The sequence below is a fragment of the Dendrobates tinctorius genome, unplaced genomic scaffold (assembly GCF_039654945.1).
Source record: "Dendrobates tinctorius isolate UK_male_01 unplaced genomic scaffold, ASM3965494v1 ptg000073l, whole genome shotgun sequence".
NCBI lineage: Eukaryota > Metazoa > Chordata > Amphibia > Anura > Dendrobatidae > Dendrobates > Dendrobates tinctorius.
Genome location: NW_027361741.1, coordinates 33,840,019 through 33,859,713, shown reverse-complemented (window position 1 = coordinate 33,859,713; position 19,695 = coordinate 33,840,019). Strand labels below are relative to the sequence as shown.

Genomic DNA, 19,695 nt, shown 5'->3' with positions numbered 1-19,695 from the left:
ACAAGTTCCCTTTAATACTATTGAAGTGAAAATAATTATGACTCTGGCGATGCAGAAAATAAAGGAGATACAAGAGTACAAATCACAGAAATATAGCATGAAGTATGGCTGTGGTGTAACTGTCAATGTGAAAGTTGTATTACAATCTGAGTGCTGCTCTCCTGAAGGATTCTGCAACCCATGTAGCATAAATGTGGAAAAGCTCAGCACTCAGAAAATTGATGCAAAAAGATACATTTGTTAGACATCACATGGTGAGAATGATATTACAAGCACTTGGTCCAAAATGTATGTAAGGCCAGGTTCACATTATGTTAGTTAATGGCCCTGCGCTCAACGGGATCCGTTACATAGCGGCACTAACACTATGTAACGGATGCGTTAACGCACCCATTGGCCGCAATGATACTAACGCATCCAAACGCATGCCAAAATCGTCATGGTGCGTTACTTCATGATGCACCCCCGAAAACTGCAGACCACGTTCGGGGGTGCGTCATGAAGTAACGCATCATGCTGATTTTGGCATGCGTTTGGATGCGTTAGTATCATGGCGGCCAGTGATCATTGTGCGGTTTACCAACCGTTTGATCAGCATGGTTCTATATTATGTGAAGTGTTCCACATTCCTCATGTGAGGAAAATGGGCTGGGGTAGTATGTTCAAGAGCGAATATTGCTAGAGATTTAAATGGAACCTGTAGCCCCAGAAAACATTATCTGCAGATATAGTGATAATCTGCAAATAGATAGTATTTAAATCCTGTCCGTTTGCCTTACTGGAACTGTGCTGAGTACATTTTCTGGTGGTGGCACACACCAGTCAAGAGGAGCATCTATTTTATTAAAGGGATTTTCCCATGAAGAAAGTTAATTTTAATCAACAGATCTTTGAATAATAATAATAATAATGAATTGGATGTGTTTGGAAAAATTGTTCCTGTGCTGAGATAATCTCATACATGTGCCCCTGCTGTGTACTGTGTAATGGCTGTGTCTGACTGTACAGGAACATGGTCTAATCACACCACAGCTCCTGGGGAGGGGAGAAAGCAAAAGACAGTATACAGACAGGACAGCGTGGAGTGGTGAAACACTGTTTAAAAACAGGCAGGGAAATGTTCTACCTCACAGAAAGCAACAGCAGCAATCCCATGCTGTAATGTCTGTTTTACCCTTCGCCATGACAGCACTCACCGGAGAGAGGGATCCACCCCATAGGAACAGGAAACCTACAGAAAATTAAAGGGGCGGTCCGACTCTGCTCCTCAGATGGTTTCCTGTTCCTACGGGAGCCGGGGAAAGAATCTCCTACAAGAACATACCTGGGCCAATGCATGCCGCCTGTGTGATGTCTGATGGAACGGCAGTTGCTGCGTGTCCAGAAGCAGCGTCGGGGGAGTTCTGTTTGACGGCTCCCTCCTCGCCTGATGGATGGAGTGATGACCGGATCCGGGGAGGGCCGCCCGGTCTCACTTAGGAGCACGCCATCGGGTGCATGAAGCAGCGGGATGCAGCTGCTTGCGGGCTCCAGCGTGGGCCGGGGGATGGAGGATGCCGCATGGAGCCTGACCGACATAGACTGGACACTGATGGTGGCTGGGGCAGCGTCCCGGTAAGGCCTCCGTCCTGAATGTGGCCCGGTGCATGAAGCCGGGCCCGCGCATGCGCCGACTGACGCAGATGCTTCGGCCCCGGAAGTAAAGGTTGAACTTCGGGGCATCAGGCTGAGGTACAGGTGGTGGGGAAAGCACTGATGCGCACGCACGATACACCGCAGCAGCTGACCCGGAACTGGAGGAAGGACTTCCGGGTCAGGGGAAAAAAAAAATTGTGTTCATTATGCTCAATAAAAGCGGAGCATCCCTGGCACTCGGCGATGCAATTATGTCATCCCCAAGGCAGGACACACATCCTCCAGCAGGAGACTCAGTGGGCGGCGGCACCTACAGAGAACGCTCTGGCAGAGGATCCACAGATACTACTCGCAAAAGTGACGCAGCGGTTTCCCAGGTCCAGGACTGTATCTCGGCCGTCTGATCCGGTACCGATAGCTTCACTGGGTGAATTTACAAAACTCTACCTATTAAGCGGCCACCCTTTTTTCTCGCCGTGCCTCCCCTTTTCAGGCCAAGAAAAAGCAAAAATCGAAACATAAGCAATGCGCTTTATGTAGTCAGCCTGTCCTTGATTCCTACCCCAAAAAGCTTTGTAAGCAATGGATCAGTGAAACCATGCAGGGGCAGCAATGTCAACTAAGGACATGCGTGCTATAATTCGAGAAGAGCTGCACGCCATTGCCTGTGCTAATACACCTCCAGAGAGTAAAAGCAAAAAACAAATAGCTTCCAGCTCGGAATCCGACGCGGAACAGGGGGTAGCCTCGGACTCCTCACTCACATCCTCTTCATCATCGTCATCAGAGATTGAGGGGCGATCATGCTTCCCTTTGGATAGTGTGGATAATTTAGTAAAATCTGTAAGAAACACTATGGGGTGTGAGGAGACAAAAGGCGCCCAAACTACGCAAGACATAATGTTTGCGGGTTTGACAGAGAGAAAAAGGAGAGCTTTCCCGGTAATACTGGCAGTTAAGACCTTGATAAAAAGAGAATGAGAGAAGCAAGACCAGAGAAGCTTCATCCCATCATCCTCAAAAAGAAAATACCCCTTTAGTGATGAAGAGCTGCTACAATGGACTAAGGTCCCTAAGGTGGACGCAGCTGTTGCCTCTACCTCTAAGGCTAGTTTCACATTTGCGTCTTTGTGTGCAGCGCATCGTGCTCAAGTAGAAACGCATGCAAAAACACATCATGCGTTTTTGCATGCATTTGCGTTTTTTCTGCGCATTCGTTCTCTAGGTGTTAAACCAGTGTCTACACATGTTTACTCGTAAAACGCATGCGTACGCATGTCCATGCACACGCCTGCGTTCCCATAGACTGTAATGCATTGTTATGGCGCATTCTGTGCGCAAGCGAACGCATGCGTTTTTTTGACGCCTTTGGGCAGACCCAAAAATGCAACAGGTTGCATCTGGCGAGTCTAGACGCACACCTTGAAAAAACGCATGCGCACGAAAATGCAGACGAACGCATGCAAACGTCAGACCATGCTTACTCCATGTTAAACATAGGTACGCATGCACACGATGCGCTGCGAAAAAAAAACGCTAATGTGAAACCAGCCTAAACAATCTACTCTACCAGTGGAACATGCAGGCCTACTTTCGGATCCTCTGGACCGTAAGGCAGAATCATCATTAAAAAGGCCGTGGGAGGCAACTACGGGCATATTTAAACAAGCAGTGGCCAGTACATGCACCTCTAGATCAATGCTCGTATGGATTGAGCAGCAGATTGAGCAGAAAGCTTCTAGAGAAAAACTGCGGGCTGCTATTCCTTTAATTAGAGGGGTAGCAGCCTTTATAGCCGGCGCATCAGCAGACTCACTACACCTAGCAGCAAGGTCTGCAGGTCTTGTAAATAATGCCAGCATTATGGATGAAACGTTGGAAAGGGGACATGCAGTCGAAATCAAAAATTTGCGCTATCCCATGTGAGGGTGTTTCTCTTTGGAAAAACCCTAGACAACGTACTCACCAAAGCAAAAGAAAGGAAAAAAGCTTTTCCTGATTCTTCTATCCCTTTCTACAGGAGAGCATTTAAAAGGCGGCCATTTGGTAAGAGAAAACAAAGACCAACGAGATGGGCCACAAAGGAAGAAAAGCAGAGGGGTACTATGTTAGAGGATCTGGCTTCAGAAAAGAAAATAAGTACTGAAGAACCAGTCCCCCCATTAGGGGGAAGCCTAAAATTATTTTTCCCACAGTGGGAAAAAATAACAGCTAGCTCGTGGATCTTAATTATAATCAGAGAAGGAATAAAATTCGAGTTCCTTCATATTCCCCACGACTCATTTATTGTAACATCCTTCAACTCGCCAATACAACAAAAAACCCTTGAGATGGAAATTCGGAGCCTATTAACCAAGAGGGTCTTAGTTAAAGGGAAGGTGCCGCAATTTTATATAATTTGCAAAAAAATAGTAAGTAACAAAACATGTTTCAGCAAATGTTGTACTAACCAGGATTTATGGTTTGTTTGTAATAATGTTTTAATGTAGCCACTGGGCGCTGCCATCTTGATTTGCAGATCTGTGGAGGACTCATACAGTCTGCAAATATGGCCGTCCATGGACATAGGAGACTGAGGTCGGCTCCCGACCCCACCATGCAGCCTCATTAGCAGTGAACTGGGCACGCCCCTGTGGACTGCACCATTCACTGCTGTAGGTGTGGCTGGGCGCCATTGTACTGTAGCCCAGTGCTATCTGCTGAGCTCCACTTACCCTCTATCACAGGACCACTTGTGGCATAACGGGTCCTGTGTTGTGAGGAGAGACTGAAGATATGGAGAAGGTGGTCAGCAGAGGAGAGAAGCGCTCACTGGAGCCGGAGGATGGAGAGTGGTGAGTGCGGGTGACTTTCCTCTATGCTCCTCTATCCTGCTTACTCCAGGCTCGGCCCTGTGCTTCCTGCTCTACTGTGTCCTCCTGCTCTGTCTCCGCCTCCTCACTCACACAGCCCCAGTGATATCCAGTAATCTGACACCTTCCCTTTTATGACCGCTTTTATGGCTGTCTGAGGACAGTGACATATACAGCCCATAGTCTAGTGTATGGGGGGGGGCTGGAATTTTCACCAGTGTGGGCATATCTGTAATACTGTCTCGTGTGAAAGTCTGCTGAGCCGTGTATCTAATCCTCCCCTGTGTGATACTGACTGCTGAGCCGTGTATCTAATCCTCCCCTGTGTGATACTGACTGCTGAGCTGTGTATCTAATCCTATCCTGTGTGATACTGACTGCTGAGCTGTGTATCTAATCCTATCCTGTGTGATACTGACTGCTGAGCCGTGTATCTAATCCTATCCTGTGTGATACTGACTGCTGAGCCATGTATCTAATCCTCTCCTGTGTGATACTGACTGCTGAGCCGTGTATCTAATCCTCTCCTGTGTGATACTGACTGCTGAGCCATGTATCTAATCCTATCCTGTGTGATACTGACTGCTGAGCCGTGTATCTAATCCTCTCCTGTGTGATACTGACTGCTGAGCTGTGTATCTAATCCTCTCCTGTGTGATACTGACTGCTGAGCCGTGTATCTAATCCTCTCCTGTGTGATACTGACTGCTGAGCCATGTATCTAATCCTATCCTGTGTGATACTGACTGCTGAGCTGTGTATCTAATCCTCTCCTGTGTGATACTGACTGCTGAGCTGTGTATCTAATCCTCTCCTGTGTGATACTGACTGCTGAGCCATGTATCTAATCCTCACCTGTGTCATACTGACTGCTGAGCCGTGTATCCAATCCTCCCCTGTGTGATACTGACTGCTGAGCCGTGTATCTAACCCTATCCTGTGTGATACTGCCTGCTGAGCCGTGCATCTAATCCTATCCTGTGTGATACTGACTGCTGAGCCGTGCATCTAATCCTATCCTGTGTGATACTGACTGCTGAGCCGTGTATCTAATCCTATCCTGTGTGATACTGACTGCTGAGCCGTGCATCTAATCCTATCCTGTCTGATACTGACTGCTGAGCCGTGTATCTAATCCTATCCTGTGTGATACTGTCTGCTGAGCCGTGCATCTAATCCTATCCTGTGTGATACTGACTGCTGAGCCGTGTATCTAACCCTGTCCTGTGTGATACTGTCTGCTGAGCCGTGCATCTAATCCTATCCTGTGTGATACTGACTGCTGAGCCGTGTATCTAATCCTCTCCTGTGTGATGCTGCCTGCTGAGCCGTGTATCTAATCCTATCCCGTGTGATACTGACTGCTGAGCTGTGTATCTAATCCTCCCCTGTGTGATACTGACTGCTGAGCTGTGTATCTAATCCTCCCCTGTGTGATACTGTCTGCTGAGCCATGTATCTAATCCTCTCCTGTGTGATGCTGCCTGCTGAGCCGTGTATCTAATCCTATCCCGTGTGATACTGCTCTCCTGAAATACTCTGTGCTGCTGTCACCCTGCTGGTTTTGTGTGAGATCTACATGGTGGTATTGTGTATGATCTATATGGCGACATTATGTGAGAACACTATGGCAGTATTACCTGCTAAAAGGGGACCCATTCTAGGGTGGTTCTGGCTGAGCACCTGCACACAGGTCAGGGGTAATAGGTGCAGTCAGGGGAGGACTGGTGAGGCAGCTGAAGAGAGGGTTCTCATTTTTATCGTTACTGTATGGCTACATTTCCCCCATCCTGCTTCCCAGCGTCACCCCGGACTGCGCCTGTCGCCTCGCTTTCACACATCGCCAGGACAGGATCTGAGGAGGGCAATGGGGTCTTTGCCTGCAAAGTCTGGATCAGGCTGATTGATGGCCGTTCTGATCCAGAGTTTACATGCAAAGACAGTCAGTAACTTTGCAGGCCCCATCAAAATGGCTGCTCACTGTGTTCCTAGATGTCATAGGTTTTTGTGCCAGATTTCAGTAGCTGCTCCCCCTAGTGTTAACAAGTGGAAATGCCAAACTTTTTAAAATTATTTTTCATATTTTGCAAAATTAAAAACAAATGATATTTTTTAAGAAAATGTAAACATTAATTCTTCACATTTTTTCAATTGCTGAAAAAATTTTTTTTGGATGGCACCTTCCCTTTAAGGTTCCAGAGGGGCAAGAAGGTAGAATCTGCTCTCCTTTTTTCTAGTTCCCAAGCCTGATGGTTCATTTAGAACAATCATAAATTTAAAGAAACTTAATACATTCATTCGGAACCATAAATTTAAAATGGAATCAATCAAGTCCACCATTAAGCTCCTTTTTCCAAACTGCATGATGGCGGGCATTGATCTAAAAGATGCATATTACCATCTCCCTATCCATGACAGATACCAAAGATACCTCAGGATCTCAGTGGCTTTCGAAGGCGAGATCCGTCACTTCCAGTATACGGCTATGCCCTTTGTCCTCTCCACAGCACCAAGAATCTTCACCAAAGTGATTCTGGAGGTGATGGCTTACCTTCGTCAAAAAGATACCTTAATTGTGCCTTAGGCCTGTTTCACACATCAGTTTTTTACCATCAGTCAAGATCCGCCAATTTTTTGAAAAAACGGATCCACCAAAAAAGGGGCGGATCCGTTTTTTTCACCCATAGACTTACATTATTGGCAGATCTTGACTGATGGTCGTCCGTCACACCCGCTTTTGTACGGATCCGCCAAGATTTTAGCGGCTCCCGGGCGGATGAAACGGACCATGCAACGTTTTTTTTCGTTGGCGGTCCGCTAATTTCACCATTAACCCTTCCGGGAGCCAATAAAATCTCTCTCCTCACCGCTCCCGCGACATCTCCGTGCCCGACATCACCACTCCCGCGACATCTCCGTGCCGTCCCTGCTCCCGCGACATCTCCGTGCCCGACATCTCCGTGCCCGACATCACCATGCCCGCTCGACATGCAGATACCCGCTCTCTTCTTTCGGCTCCCGAACACCGCTACATCGCCGGTATGAGGTTTTTTTTTTTTCCCCAGGCGTGGTTCCTTTAACGGCGGATCCCAGCGCACCGACGGACCAGTGGCTCCCGTTGGTGTTTCGGAGCCCGCGGATCCTTTTTCCGCCATTTTGGCGGATTTTAACCTGACCTCAAAAACTGATGTGTGAAACAGGCCTTACCTTGATGACTATTTAGTCATCGGGAATTCGACTGACCAATGTGCTAAACTTTTGGCTGATACAGCCTCATCTTTACAGGATCTAGGCTGGATCATCAACCTCCAGAAGTCCAGACTTATCCACTTGCCCTCCAGACGTTTTTAGGGTTCCATCTAGACTCCATAAGCCAAAGGTGTCTACTTCCTGAGGTAAAGATACTGCTGATTAAAAACAAGGTTAGAGCAGCAATGGACAGCCCCACATGTCCCTGAGGGAAGCAATGTCATTATTGGGAACACTGACCTCCCGTATCCCGGCAGTGCAGTGGGCACAATACCATATCTGCACACTGCAACATCAGATTCTCCGAGAGGAAAAATGGCTACACGGTCACCTCGGGAAAAAAATGACCCTATCCCAGGAAGTCTTGACTTCTCTAATATGATGGCCAGATAGTAACCATTTGGGGGGGGGAGTGTTCCGTGGGTAATAACACCATCCGATACTTTAACCACCGACGCTAGCCTCCGCGGATAGAGTGCCCATATGGGGAATAGCTACTGCCGGGGAAGTGGAATAGAGAGGAACTCCAGTATTCATCCAACCTAAAAGAACTAAATGCAGTAAATTATGCATTACATTATTTTCTTCCACAGCTTCGTGGAAAACATGTCAGGATTTTATCAGCCAACACCACAACAGTGGCATATTTAAACAGACAGGGAGGTACTCATCAGAGACTCTGATGTCTTCCGCAGGACAAATCTTAAACCTAGCCGAGAAGCATCAGTTATCCCTTTCTGCCCTACACATCAAGGGGGGAAACAATCAAGAAGCGGACTTCCTAAGTCGATATAGACTACGACCAGGGGAATGGTGCCTAAATCACCGCATCTTCAAAGACATAGTGTCTCTATGGGGTCACCCTCAAATAGACTACTTCGCCACGAGGAAGAACAAACAAGTACGGAAATTTGCCTCCTTATCCTTGGCAGATCATCCGGACATACTTGACGCTCTTCAAGTTCCATGGCGATTCAATCTGGCATACGCCTTGCCTCCGATAATTCTTTTACCACAAGTTATTCGAAAAATCAGAGAGGAGAGGGCGAGGATAATATTAATAGCACCGTTTTGGCCCAAGAGACCATGGTTCTCATGGCTACAAACCATGTCGATTTCAGACCCCTGGGTCCTCCCTTCGATCCCCAACCTACTGTCTCGGGCCTTTTTTCCACCCGCAAGCAGACAGCCTCCACTTGACGGCTTGGAATTTGAAAGGCAGCTACTAATATCAAGGGGATTCTCTGAGGGATTAATTGGTACACTCCTGCAGAGCAGGAAACAGTCTAAAATTTACACCAAAAATTGAATAAATTCCCGCAGTTCCATATAACCTCTAATCCTACAGAAGTCCCAATAGTGCCTATCCTAGAATTCCTACAGAAGGGAAAAGAATTGGGTCTCTCTGTAAATACATTAAAGGTTCACGTGCCTTCACTAGGGGCCCTCTATGGCCATAATAAAGCAGGGAATAAATGGGTGTCCCGATTCATCACAGCTTGTGAACGAATCAGTCCTGTTCACATACCCAGGGTCCCTCCCTTTGATTTAAACCTGGTCCTAGACACCCTAACAGGACCTCCCTTTGAGCCAATAGATACAGTATCTCCAAAATACCTATCACTCAAGATGGCCCTCTTAGTAGCACTAACATCTGCTAGGAGAGTCAGTGACATTCAAGCTCTATCTGTAGATCCACCTTTCCTACTGACATTTCAGGATAGGATGATTTTAAAACCAGACCCCTAGTACCTTCCTAAGGTAGCAGGAAAAGTCCATAAGTCACAAGACATTCTTCTCCACACCTTCTTTAGGGACCCCTCCACTCCTGAATAACAGAAGTTTCACACCCTGATGTCAGGAGAATAGTATTAAAATACATTGAAAGGACATGGAATTGGAGGCAGTGTAGGGCTCTGTTCATATCCTTCCAGGGCCGCAAGAAGGGGTATGGAATCACGAGGGGCACCCTATCCCGGTGGATCAGAGACGCTATCCGGCTGGCTTACTCAGTGAGAAATGAAAATCCTCCGTAGGGCATTAGAGCGCATTCTACTAGAGCTATGGCATCCTCCTGGGCCGAAATGGAAGACATTCCAATTGAAGCCATATGTAAGGCGGCAACGTGGTCTGCTCCTTCTACCTTCTATAATCAATATAAGCTTGACCTCTCGTCAACTTCTGACCTAGATTTTGGCAGGACTGTCCTTAGCAAGGTGGTTCCCCCCAGGTGATGGACTCTAGAAATTTCTCCGGTGGGTGCTGTTGTGGCGTAGGGTAAAAAGCCGGATTACTTACTGGTAATGCTCTTTTAGAGAGTCCACGGCAGTACCCACTCACTTCCCTCCCTGAAATTAATACAGCACGTACTAATAGAGTACTTTTTCTTAAATATAGAGTAAATGAGCGTAAACGGAAAATAATAGTATTTTGCCTAATACTTGGCGGTCCTCCAGGTACTATGAAATGCAACGAGGAGGAGAGGCGGACCGCCCCTTTTATTTTCTGTAGGTTTCCTGTTCCTATAGGGCGGATCCCTCTCTCCGGTGGGTGCTGTTGTGGACTCACTAAAAGAGCATTACCGGTAAGTAATTCGGCTTATGCTTTCTTTTGCTTCCCCTCCTGCCCAAGTATGGCGTAAGCACTAGAGGTAAGTACAGGTGTGATTATTTTACTGGGGGCAAAACTGGGGATGCAGAATGGGTTGTAAAAGTACTGGACAACCCTTTTAAAAGAAACAGTATTGATAGAGGTTCACAAGCAATTTATACATTGCATTACTCTACTATTATATGCTGATGTTCTTTATTGAGTTATATTTGTTTCTAGGGAAAATCATCATGTCAGTTTCCTTTGCAACAACAACTGTGTGCTTTGACGAGGGAAGGACTTCTGGATTCCTTATTTGTCCTCTTTGAAGAATGTAACAGTCCAGCATTACTGAAGATTAAACATGTGTCTAACTTTGTCAAAAAATGTAAGTTTAGTTCAGTTTCCTTCTAATTACCTTGGTCTCATTTATCAAAAGCAACCTGAGAAATAGGCCTTGCTGTAATAGCAACTAATCAGGGCTCTGCTTGTATAAACTGCTTAAGGGGTTTTCCAAATTATACGTTATCACCATCCATAGGATATGCACTTCTCGCCTGGACCCTCAGCAATACGCCAAAAAAAGGACTCTGCATGGCTCTGCCTGAGTGGAGCTAAGGTAAAAGCATGCTCACCTAGTTTCATTATGTGACTGCTGAAATTAGTAAGTGCTATAGTCTGCTAACTTTGCCTGTCTATAGTCAGAGAATGCACTGGAGCATCATCTTCAGCTCAATTTAGACAGGGCCCTCTATATAACGTACTGTCTTGGGGAATTCCCTTTAAAGAAAAGTAAAATGATCTGTAAGGATAACTTGGGCAGAGAATCACATCACAAACAGGTTTCTCAGAGTGTGTGCATGACGGTAGCCTCTAAATATACTTCCCTCTCGGGTTGCACTTCGTTTGACGACACAGGAACTCAGAACTTTCAAGACGGAGTTAGTATAATTTACTAAAATAAGGCTGAGTTTACTGTAGCACTTGATGGAACATTTGTACAGAGATTAGCAGGTGCAAAACTTAAAGGGGCTGTCCGGTCCAAATCGGTATGTTTGCAGTCCATCTGCGTGAACGGATTCGCCGGCTTCTGAGCCAGGACCAGAAGGTATGTATGATTTATATACAGTTGTGGCCAAAAGTATTGACACCCCTGCAATTCTGTCAGATAATACTCAGTTTCTTCCTGAAAATGATGGCAAACACAAATTCTTTGGTATTATTATCTTCATTTAATTTGTCTTAAATGAAAAACCACAAAAAGAATTGTCCTAAAGCCAAATTGGATATAATTCAAAACCAAACATAAAAAAGAGGGTGGACAAAAGTATTGGCACTGTTCGAAAAATCATGTGATGCTTCTCTGATTTGTGTAATTATCAGCACCTGTAACTTACCTGTGGCACCTAACAGGTGTTGGCAATAACTAAATCACACTCATCGTATGCAGCGCAGGTTTGACAACTCCCTGGCGATCGTTTCAAATTGGACAGAGAGGAAGACTGCAGGCACAACCTTAAAGAGTTTACAGATATGACTACATGGCCTGTTTGTATGTTGCTGCATGACACACCGTTTAGCATATAGACAAATGAAATGTAGATAATAATACCAAAGAATTTGTGTTTGCAATCATTTTCAGGAAGAAACTGAGTGTTATCTAACAGAATTGCAGGGGTGTCAATACTTTTGGCCACAACTGTATACTCCCCACTTAGAGCCTGTCCAGTTGGCTTGGCCTCGCTCCATACACCTTTTTTATGTAGAACCTGATGATTACATTGCTTAGCTGGAATTAGCCCTCTATTTTTAAATTTCTTATTTTTCTTTTCTGCCGACAGCCACTTCCAGTGCACTCACTTCCCATTCCCTGACATGGAAGCCTGGAATTCTTTCTCTATATTACAGGCCTGGAACATACATTTTCTCAGTCCCCGTTGCCTGCCATGTCAGGGTCCCCACTAACCCAGGGCTACCTTTTGGACTCCGGCTTTGTTCCACTGAAGTTGACTTCCTTCTTCTTTTCTGTCCTGGGCCTCAGGAATTGCCAGCTATGTTTCAGGTCCACATATTCAGTTTCAGGTTTGCTATCTCATCCTTCACTCACACATTCTTTTCTTCCTAGTCTCTCAGTTCTTCACTTCTTCTATCCCTATCACACACTCACTATCACTTCTGCTCCCAAACCCCTCTCTGCTGCAGGCCCTTGCTAGTTGTTAACCCTTTCCTGCCCATTCTGCTCCAAGGGCCCCCGTCTGCAGCAGGGCATGGCTAGCTGCTAATCTTTCCCTGCCCAGGGGAAAACAGGGTGCTACCTATTTTCCGATTAACGTCACATAAAAGGGATTACAATAAACAATAACATTAACCATAAAATCACAGCAACTGCCACAGTACAAAGATAATATGTCAATTAATATATGCTAAACGGTGTGTCATGCAGCAACATACAAACAGGCCATGTAGTCATATCTGTAAACTCTTTAAGGATGTGCCTGCAGTCTTCCTCTATCTGTCCAATTTGAAACGATCGCCAGGGACTTGTCAAACCTGCGCAGCATACGATGAATCCACAGTAGTTTCCAATGGATAAAATTTATTCATAAAGCAGATTTACAGGTTTCTATCCTGATGAAGAGGTCCTGCGCGGCCTCGAAACACGTTGACCTTGTAAACCTGTTTTATGAATACATTTTATCAGTTGGAAACCACTGTGGCTTCATCATTAGCAGCGCAGGACTGACATCTCCCTCCCGATCATTTCACATTGTTTGGTCCTTCTAGTGACCGATGTCCTTGCAGCAGCTGAGATCTATGGCATGCCAGTTACATGCTGCTTTGTAGCAACTATATAAGGTGAGTGGATCCCTTTCCTTGCCACCTTTTTGTTACCTGTTAAGACCCTATTGCGCTTTCTTTCTTTCCCAGTTTTGTTGTTTGCATTTTCTATCTGTCCAAGGTGCACTGTGATTGTTTTTACAGACAAATATAAATCACTAAATAAACAATTCCAAATACAGTAAGACAGAGGCTTCAATTTATCAAGATGGCAATTGCTATTTCCCCTCCGTTCAATGAAAGGACCACACTGCTGGCTGAGTGATGTAGTTCTTTCATAGTTTCTCTGCGCATAGATCCTCTTCATACGAACTATAACACATGTGCAGTATAGACTCATTCAATAAGTTGTCCTGAGTACTGCTGCGCAGGAAACAGCCAAACGGACCCTTAATGCTTTGCTCTGTGTTGGTGAGTACCATGGTATAGAATGGTATCAATATCCCATAACATTGCTAGATGGAAATGCCTGATTAAACTCCTTCAACTCTCCTTGCTGGCTCAGTGACCGTGCTCAACTTGAATTTCTGATTTATGTTCCCCTAAGCCATTGGGGATATGTCTGTTACCATGGCGATAGTACAGGATGTAGCTCAAGACTAGTGCAATGTGTATACACAGTTACTCACATTCATCTTTGCACTCATTCTGTGTATAAATGGCCTCATGATCTAGAGAAAATGATGGTAATTACACTGTTGCACAGAGCATTGGGGCCAAGTATGACACTGGTAGACACAGCTTATCCAGTCCTGTGTGTTACATGTTGTGCCTTATAACTAGAATTGTGCGAATATGTTTGGAATCGGTCGCCGTATCTAACTTTTGCCATATTCGTGCCGAATATATGTTTGATGATTGGTTCCGAACATATTCGTTCATTTCAACTCCCATCAACTCTAATGATGTTCGTCTGTGTTTGATGAATATTGCAAAAACAATCGGAACCAAATTTTGAAAAATTTGCTTAATTCTACTTGTAACCAGTTTTCTGCATTGAGGGCAGTTTTTTTGTGACAAAGTATGGGCATTTCAACAATTTTCAGAGCCATGACTTCTTAGTATTGTGTACAATATAAATCTATAGTATTATTCCCACATACCTAACAGTGTGTAAGTCAGCCTTATACCACCAAAATAGATCTGTTCTATAGAGGCATGGATTCTGCAAGAATTCTGAAGGTATAACAACACTGAAGAAAAAAACACGATCAATAATCCCACAAGAGTGTTTAACCCCTTTCTGACATCCGACGTACTATCCCGTCCATGGGACCTGGGCCCCTATGCCCATGGACGGGATAGTACGTCTACAGCGATCAGCGGCGCCCACGTGGTGAGCGCCGCTGATCGCGGCCGGGTGTCAGCTGATTATCACAGCTGACACCTGGCACAATGTGTCAGGGGCGGTCACGGACCGCCCCCGACACGTTAACCCCTTGCACACTGCGATCAAACACGATCGCGGTGTACCGGGGGTTAAAGGGAAGCATCGGCAGGGAGGGGGCTCCCTCCGTGCTTCCCTGAGCCCCCCACGGCAGCGCTGCTGCGGGGGGCTCCTTTCCTGCAGGCCCCCGAATCAAAGATGGCGACGAGGGCCTTCGGGGGGCTTGCAGGAAGCTGGCTTCCTCAGTGCCTGCAAAGCGCAGGCATGAGGAAGTCTGCTTCAATGCCTGTGACAGATCGCTGATCTGTCACAGTGATCTGTGATGTGACAGATCAGCGATCTGTCACAGGACAGTGATGTCCCACCTGGGACTATTTAATAAAGTTAAAAAAAAAATAAAAAAAAGTGTTAAAATAAATTTAAAAAAAATCGCCAAATAAATTAGAAAAAAAAAAAAAAATATTCCCCAAATAAATCCTTTTTTTGGAAATAAAAAAAAAACAAACAATAAAAGTACACATGTTAGGTATCGCCGCGTCCGTAACGACCTGCCCTATAAAACTATCCCATTAGTTAACCCCTTTAGCGAACCCCTTAAAAAATAAAAATAAAAAACGAAGCAAAAAATAATGATTTATCATACCGCCAAACAAAAAGTGTAATAACGCGCGATCAAAAAGATGCATATAAATATCCATGGTACCGATGAAAACGTCATCTTGTCCCGCAAAAAACGAGCCGCCACACAGCATCATCAGCGAAAAAATAAAAAAGTTATAGCTCGCAGAATAAAGCGATGCAAAAATAATTATTTTTTATATAAAATAGTTTTCATTGCATAAAATCGACAAAACATAAAAAAAGACCTAAATGAGGTATCACTGTAACCGTACTGACCCGAAGAATAAAAGTGCTTTATCAATTTTACCGCACGCGGAACGGTGTAAACGCACCCCCCCAAAAGAAATTCATGAAACGCTGGCTTTTGTTCATTCTGCGTCCCAAAAATCGGAATAAAAAGCGATCAAAAAATGTCACGTGCCCGAAAATGGTACCAATTAAAACGTCAACTCGTCCCACAAAAAATAAGACCTCACATGACTCGGTGGGTCAAAATACGGAAAAATTATAGCTCTCAATATGTGGTGATGCAAAAACTATTTTTACAAAAAAAAGCGTCTTTTAGCGTGCGACAGCTGCCAAATATAAAAACCGCCATAAATAGTAAATCAAACCCCCCGTTATCACCCCCTTAGTTAGGGGAAAATAATAAAACAAAAAAAATGTATTTATTTCCTTTTTTCCATTAGGGCTAGGGTTAGGGCTGAGATTAGGGTTAGGGGTGTGTTGGGGTTAGGGTTGGAGTTAGAATTGGGGGTTTCCACTGTTTGGGCACATCAGGGGCTCTCCAAATGCAACATGGCGTCTGATCTCAATTCCAGCCAATTCTGAGTTGAAAAAGTCAAATGGTGCTCCTTCCCTTCCAAGCTCTGCCATGTGCCCAAACAGTGTTTTACCCCCCACATGTAGGGTATCAGCCTACTCAGGTCAAATTGAAAAACAATTTTTGGGGTCCAATTTCTCCTGTTACCCTTAGGAAAATAAAAAATTGGGGGCAAAAATATCATTTTTGTGGAAAAAAATGATTTTTTTATTTTCACGTCCGAGCGTTATAAACTTCTGTGAAGCACTTGGGGGTTCAAAGTGCTCACCACACATCTAGATAAGTTCCTTAGGGGGTCTCGTTTCCAAAATGGGGTCATTTGTGGGGGGTTTCCACTGTTTAGGTACATTAGCGGCTCTCCAAAGGCAACATGACACCCGCAGACCATTCCATCAAAGTCTGCATTCCAAAACGTCACTACTTCCCTTCCGAGCCCTGACGTGTGTCCATACAGTAGTTTTCTCCCACATATGGGGTGTCAGCGTACTCAGGACAAATTGGACAACAACTTTTGGGGTTCAATTTCTCCTGTTACCCTTGGGAAAATGAAAAAATTGGGGACTAATTGATCATGTTTGTGGAAAAAATACGATTTTTTTATTTTCATGCCCTGGCATTATAAACTTCTGTGAAGCACTGGGGGGTTCAAAGTGCTCACCACACATCTAGATAAGTTCCTTTGGGGGTCTAGTTTACAAAATGGTGCCATTTGTGGGGGAGTTTCAACTGTTTCGGTACATTCGGGGTTTTTCCAATCACGACATGGTGTCCGATCTCAATTTCAGCCAAAAACGTCAAATGGCGCTGCTTCCCTTCCGAGCTCTGCTATGTGCCCAAATAGTGGTTTACCCCCACATGTGGGGTATCAGCGTACTCAGGACAAATTGCACAATAACTTTTAGGGTCCTGTTACCCTTGGGAAAATAAAAATTGGGGTGAAAAGATCATTTTTGTGGAAAAAATATGATTTTTTTAATTGTGCCGCTGTACGTTATAAACTTCTGTAAAGCCCTTGTGGGTTCAAAGTTCTCAACACATATCTAGATAAGTTCCTTGGGGGGGTCTAGTTTCCAAAATGGGGTCACTTGTAGGGGGTTTCCACTGTTTAGGTACATCAGGGACTCTCCAAACGTGACATGGCGTCCGATCTGAATTCCAGCCAATTTTGCATTGAAAAAGTCAAACGGCGCTCCTTCCATTCTGAGCTCTGCCATGCGCCGAAACAGTCGTTCCCCCCCACATATCAGGTATCAGCGTACTCAGGACAAATTGTACAATAACTTTTGCAGTCCAATTTCTCCTGTTACCCTTGGTAAAATAAAAAAAATTGAACCTGAAGTATTTTTTTTGTGAAAAAAAGTTATATGTTCATTTTTTTTTTAAATATTCAAAAAAATTCCTGTGACGCACCTAAAGGGTTAATAAACTTCTTGAATGTGGTTTTGAGCACCTTAAGGGGTGCAGTTTTTAGAATGGTGTCACTTTTGGGTATTTTCTATCGTATAGACCCCTCAAAGTGGCTTCAAATGTGATGTCGTCCTAAAAATAAAATGGTGTTGTAAAAATGAGAAATCGCTGCTCAACTTTTAACCCTTATAACTTCCTAACAAAAAAAAAATTTTGGTTCCAAAATTGTGCTGATGTAAAGTAAACATGTGGGAAATGTTAGTTATCAAGTTTTTTGTGTGCCGTATCTCTGTGATTTAAGGGCATAAAAATTCAAAGTTGGAAAATTGCGAAATTTTCAAAATTTTTGCCAAATTTCCGTTTTTCTCACAAATAAACGCAAGTTATTTGAATGAAATTTTACCACTAACATGAAGTACAATATGTCACGAGAAAACAATGTCAGAATCACCGGGATCCATGGAAGCGTTCCAGAGTTATGACCTCATAAAGGTACAATGGTCAGAATTGTAAAAATTGGCCCGGTCATGAACGTGCAAACCACCCTTGGGGGTGAAGGGGTTAAAAAAAATACAAAAAACTTTATTCAATATAATAGATACAAGAAGACAGAGAGAGAAAAAGAAGAAAAACATGCACATGCGAGCAAAGGGGGCGCACATGCTGAGAGGGTATACAATATTGATCATCAATCAGTCTGAACAAAAGCACAGTGTTACCCTACTGTATTGCACATTCCCAAATAGTCTAGTGAGAACCACTGGCAGGCATCATTTTATGATTACATACAATTATACATCATCAATCAGTATTATACCTGGTCAGATGGCCAGGAAAGTATAGCAGTGTGCTTTCCCCGATGCGCGTTTTGGCTGACAGAGCCATTGTCAAGGGGCAGTGAAGAACTGGAAAGTGCGAATTTAAAAAGGCGACCCCCTCCAATGGAAGCTCGGCGTCCACTATGTGTGATGTATATGTTGTTACAGCAGCCAAGATGCCAAATGGCGTAGGAAATGCAGCATGCACTGTGTGTGACGCATGCGCCGTTATGGTAATCAGGACGCCCGGCGGCATCTTCCCATCATGTGTCGAGTGGAGTAATGGTCACATAATCGCACTCATTCGGCAACGAGGAAGATGCCGAAAGCCGATGGACGAGCCGGGACCATTGTGTGCATACGTACAAGTGTCAGCACGCATGTGGCAGGATAACTATGAAACTAAAATCAGCTCTATGATATATATTCTCCAACCCCTAAATAAAAAAATATTAAGGTGCCCTATGAAATGGCAATATAAATGATGGCATATTATATATGGAAAAATGAGTACAAAATATATCCCTACAATTAATGAAACATGCATAATTATGATGTCGCATTCATTATACTCAATATGTCATGTCACAATCATATATATAATATAATGTAGAAGAAATGGGTGGAGATCTACGCCGGCAAAGCAAAAGAAAAATACCGAATTATTTAAACTAATATCTTCGCAATCAAATAGACATTATTAGGATTGTGAAATTACAAATCAACCAAATATGGTCAGCGGAGATCTACACATATCCCAAATAGGGAATTAAAGCATTAAAAATAACAATCCATATCCCCTTATATTCAAAGAAATCATACCTAATGAATAGTGACCCACATTATCTATCAAATTTAGGGGAGAAAGCAACAAAATTTCCAGACCCATACCATATATTAAACATGTAAATCGCACAAAAATAAAATTGTATGATGTAGGGCACATAATCCCAGGGTGAAGACCATGTTTGGCTCATCCTAGGTATCCGTGAACTGCTGCAAAAAACTTCATAGCATTAGCTCACATCCGAAGGTGGGGGCTAGATTAAACATAAAAACAACACATCAATAAAATAATAAAAGAAAGAGGCATGTACATGTATGACCACATATGTTATATGAATGGAACATAGCTGATATTCTCATTAAGACCCTTATTATTTATATAGCACCATTAATTCCATGGTGCTGTACATGAGAAGGGATTACATACAAAGTTATAGATATCGTTAACAGTAATCAAATTTACAATGGCAGACAGGTACAGAGGAGAGAGGACCCTGTCCTTGCGGACTTACAAATTCTACGGGATAATGGGGAAGAGACAGAAGGTCGGGGGTGCAGCAGCTCTGGTGGTGATGAGGCGGCAGCTCGGGCAGTGGTGAAGCGGCAGAATGGTTATTGCAGGCTGTAAGCTTTCCTGAAGGGATGGATTTTCAGGTTCCGTTTGAAGGATCCAAGGGTGGTGGATAATCG

The 19,695-nt window shown here is 44.2% G+C and overlaps 1 protein-coding gene across 7 annotated transcripts in view; it reads left to right on the top strand.

The window, feature by feature from the left end:
* The window catches only part of CIT (citron rho-interacting serine/threonine kinase), a 277,393-nt gene that overhangs the window by 16,003 nt on the left and 241,695 nt on the right, over positions 1–19,695 (top strand). For all 7 annotated transcript variants that reach the window (XM_073582720.1, XM_073582725.1, XM_073582721.1 and 4 more), the window contains exon 3: positions 10,566–10,713. In XM_073582720.1, coding sequence (XP_073438821.1) covers positions 10,566–10,713 — 148 coding nt within the window. The remainder of the gene's footprint in view (positions 1–10,565; positions 10,714–19,695) is intronic.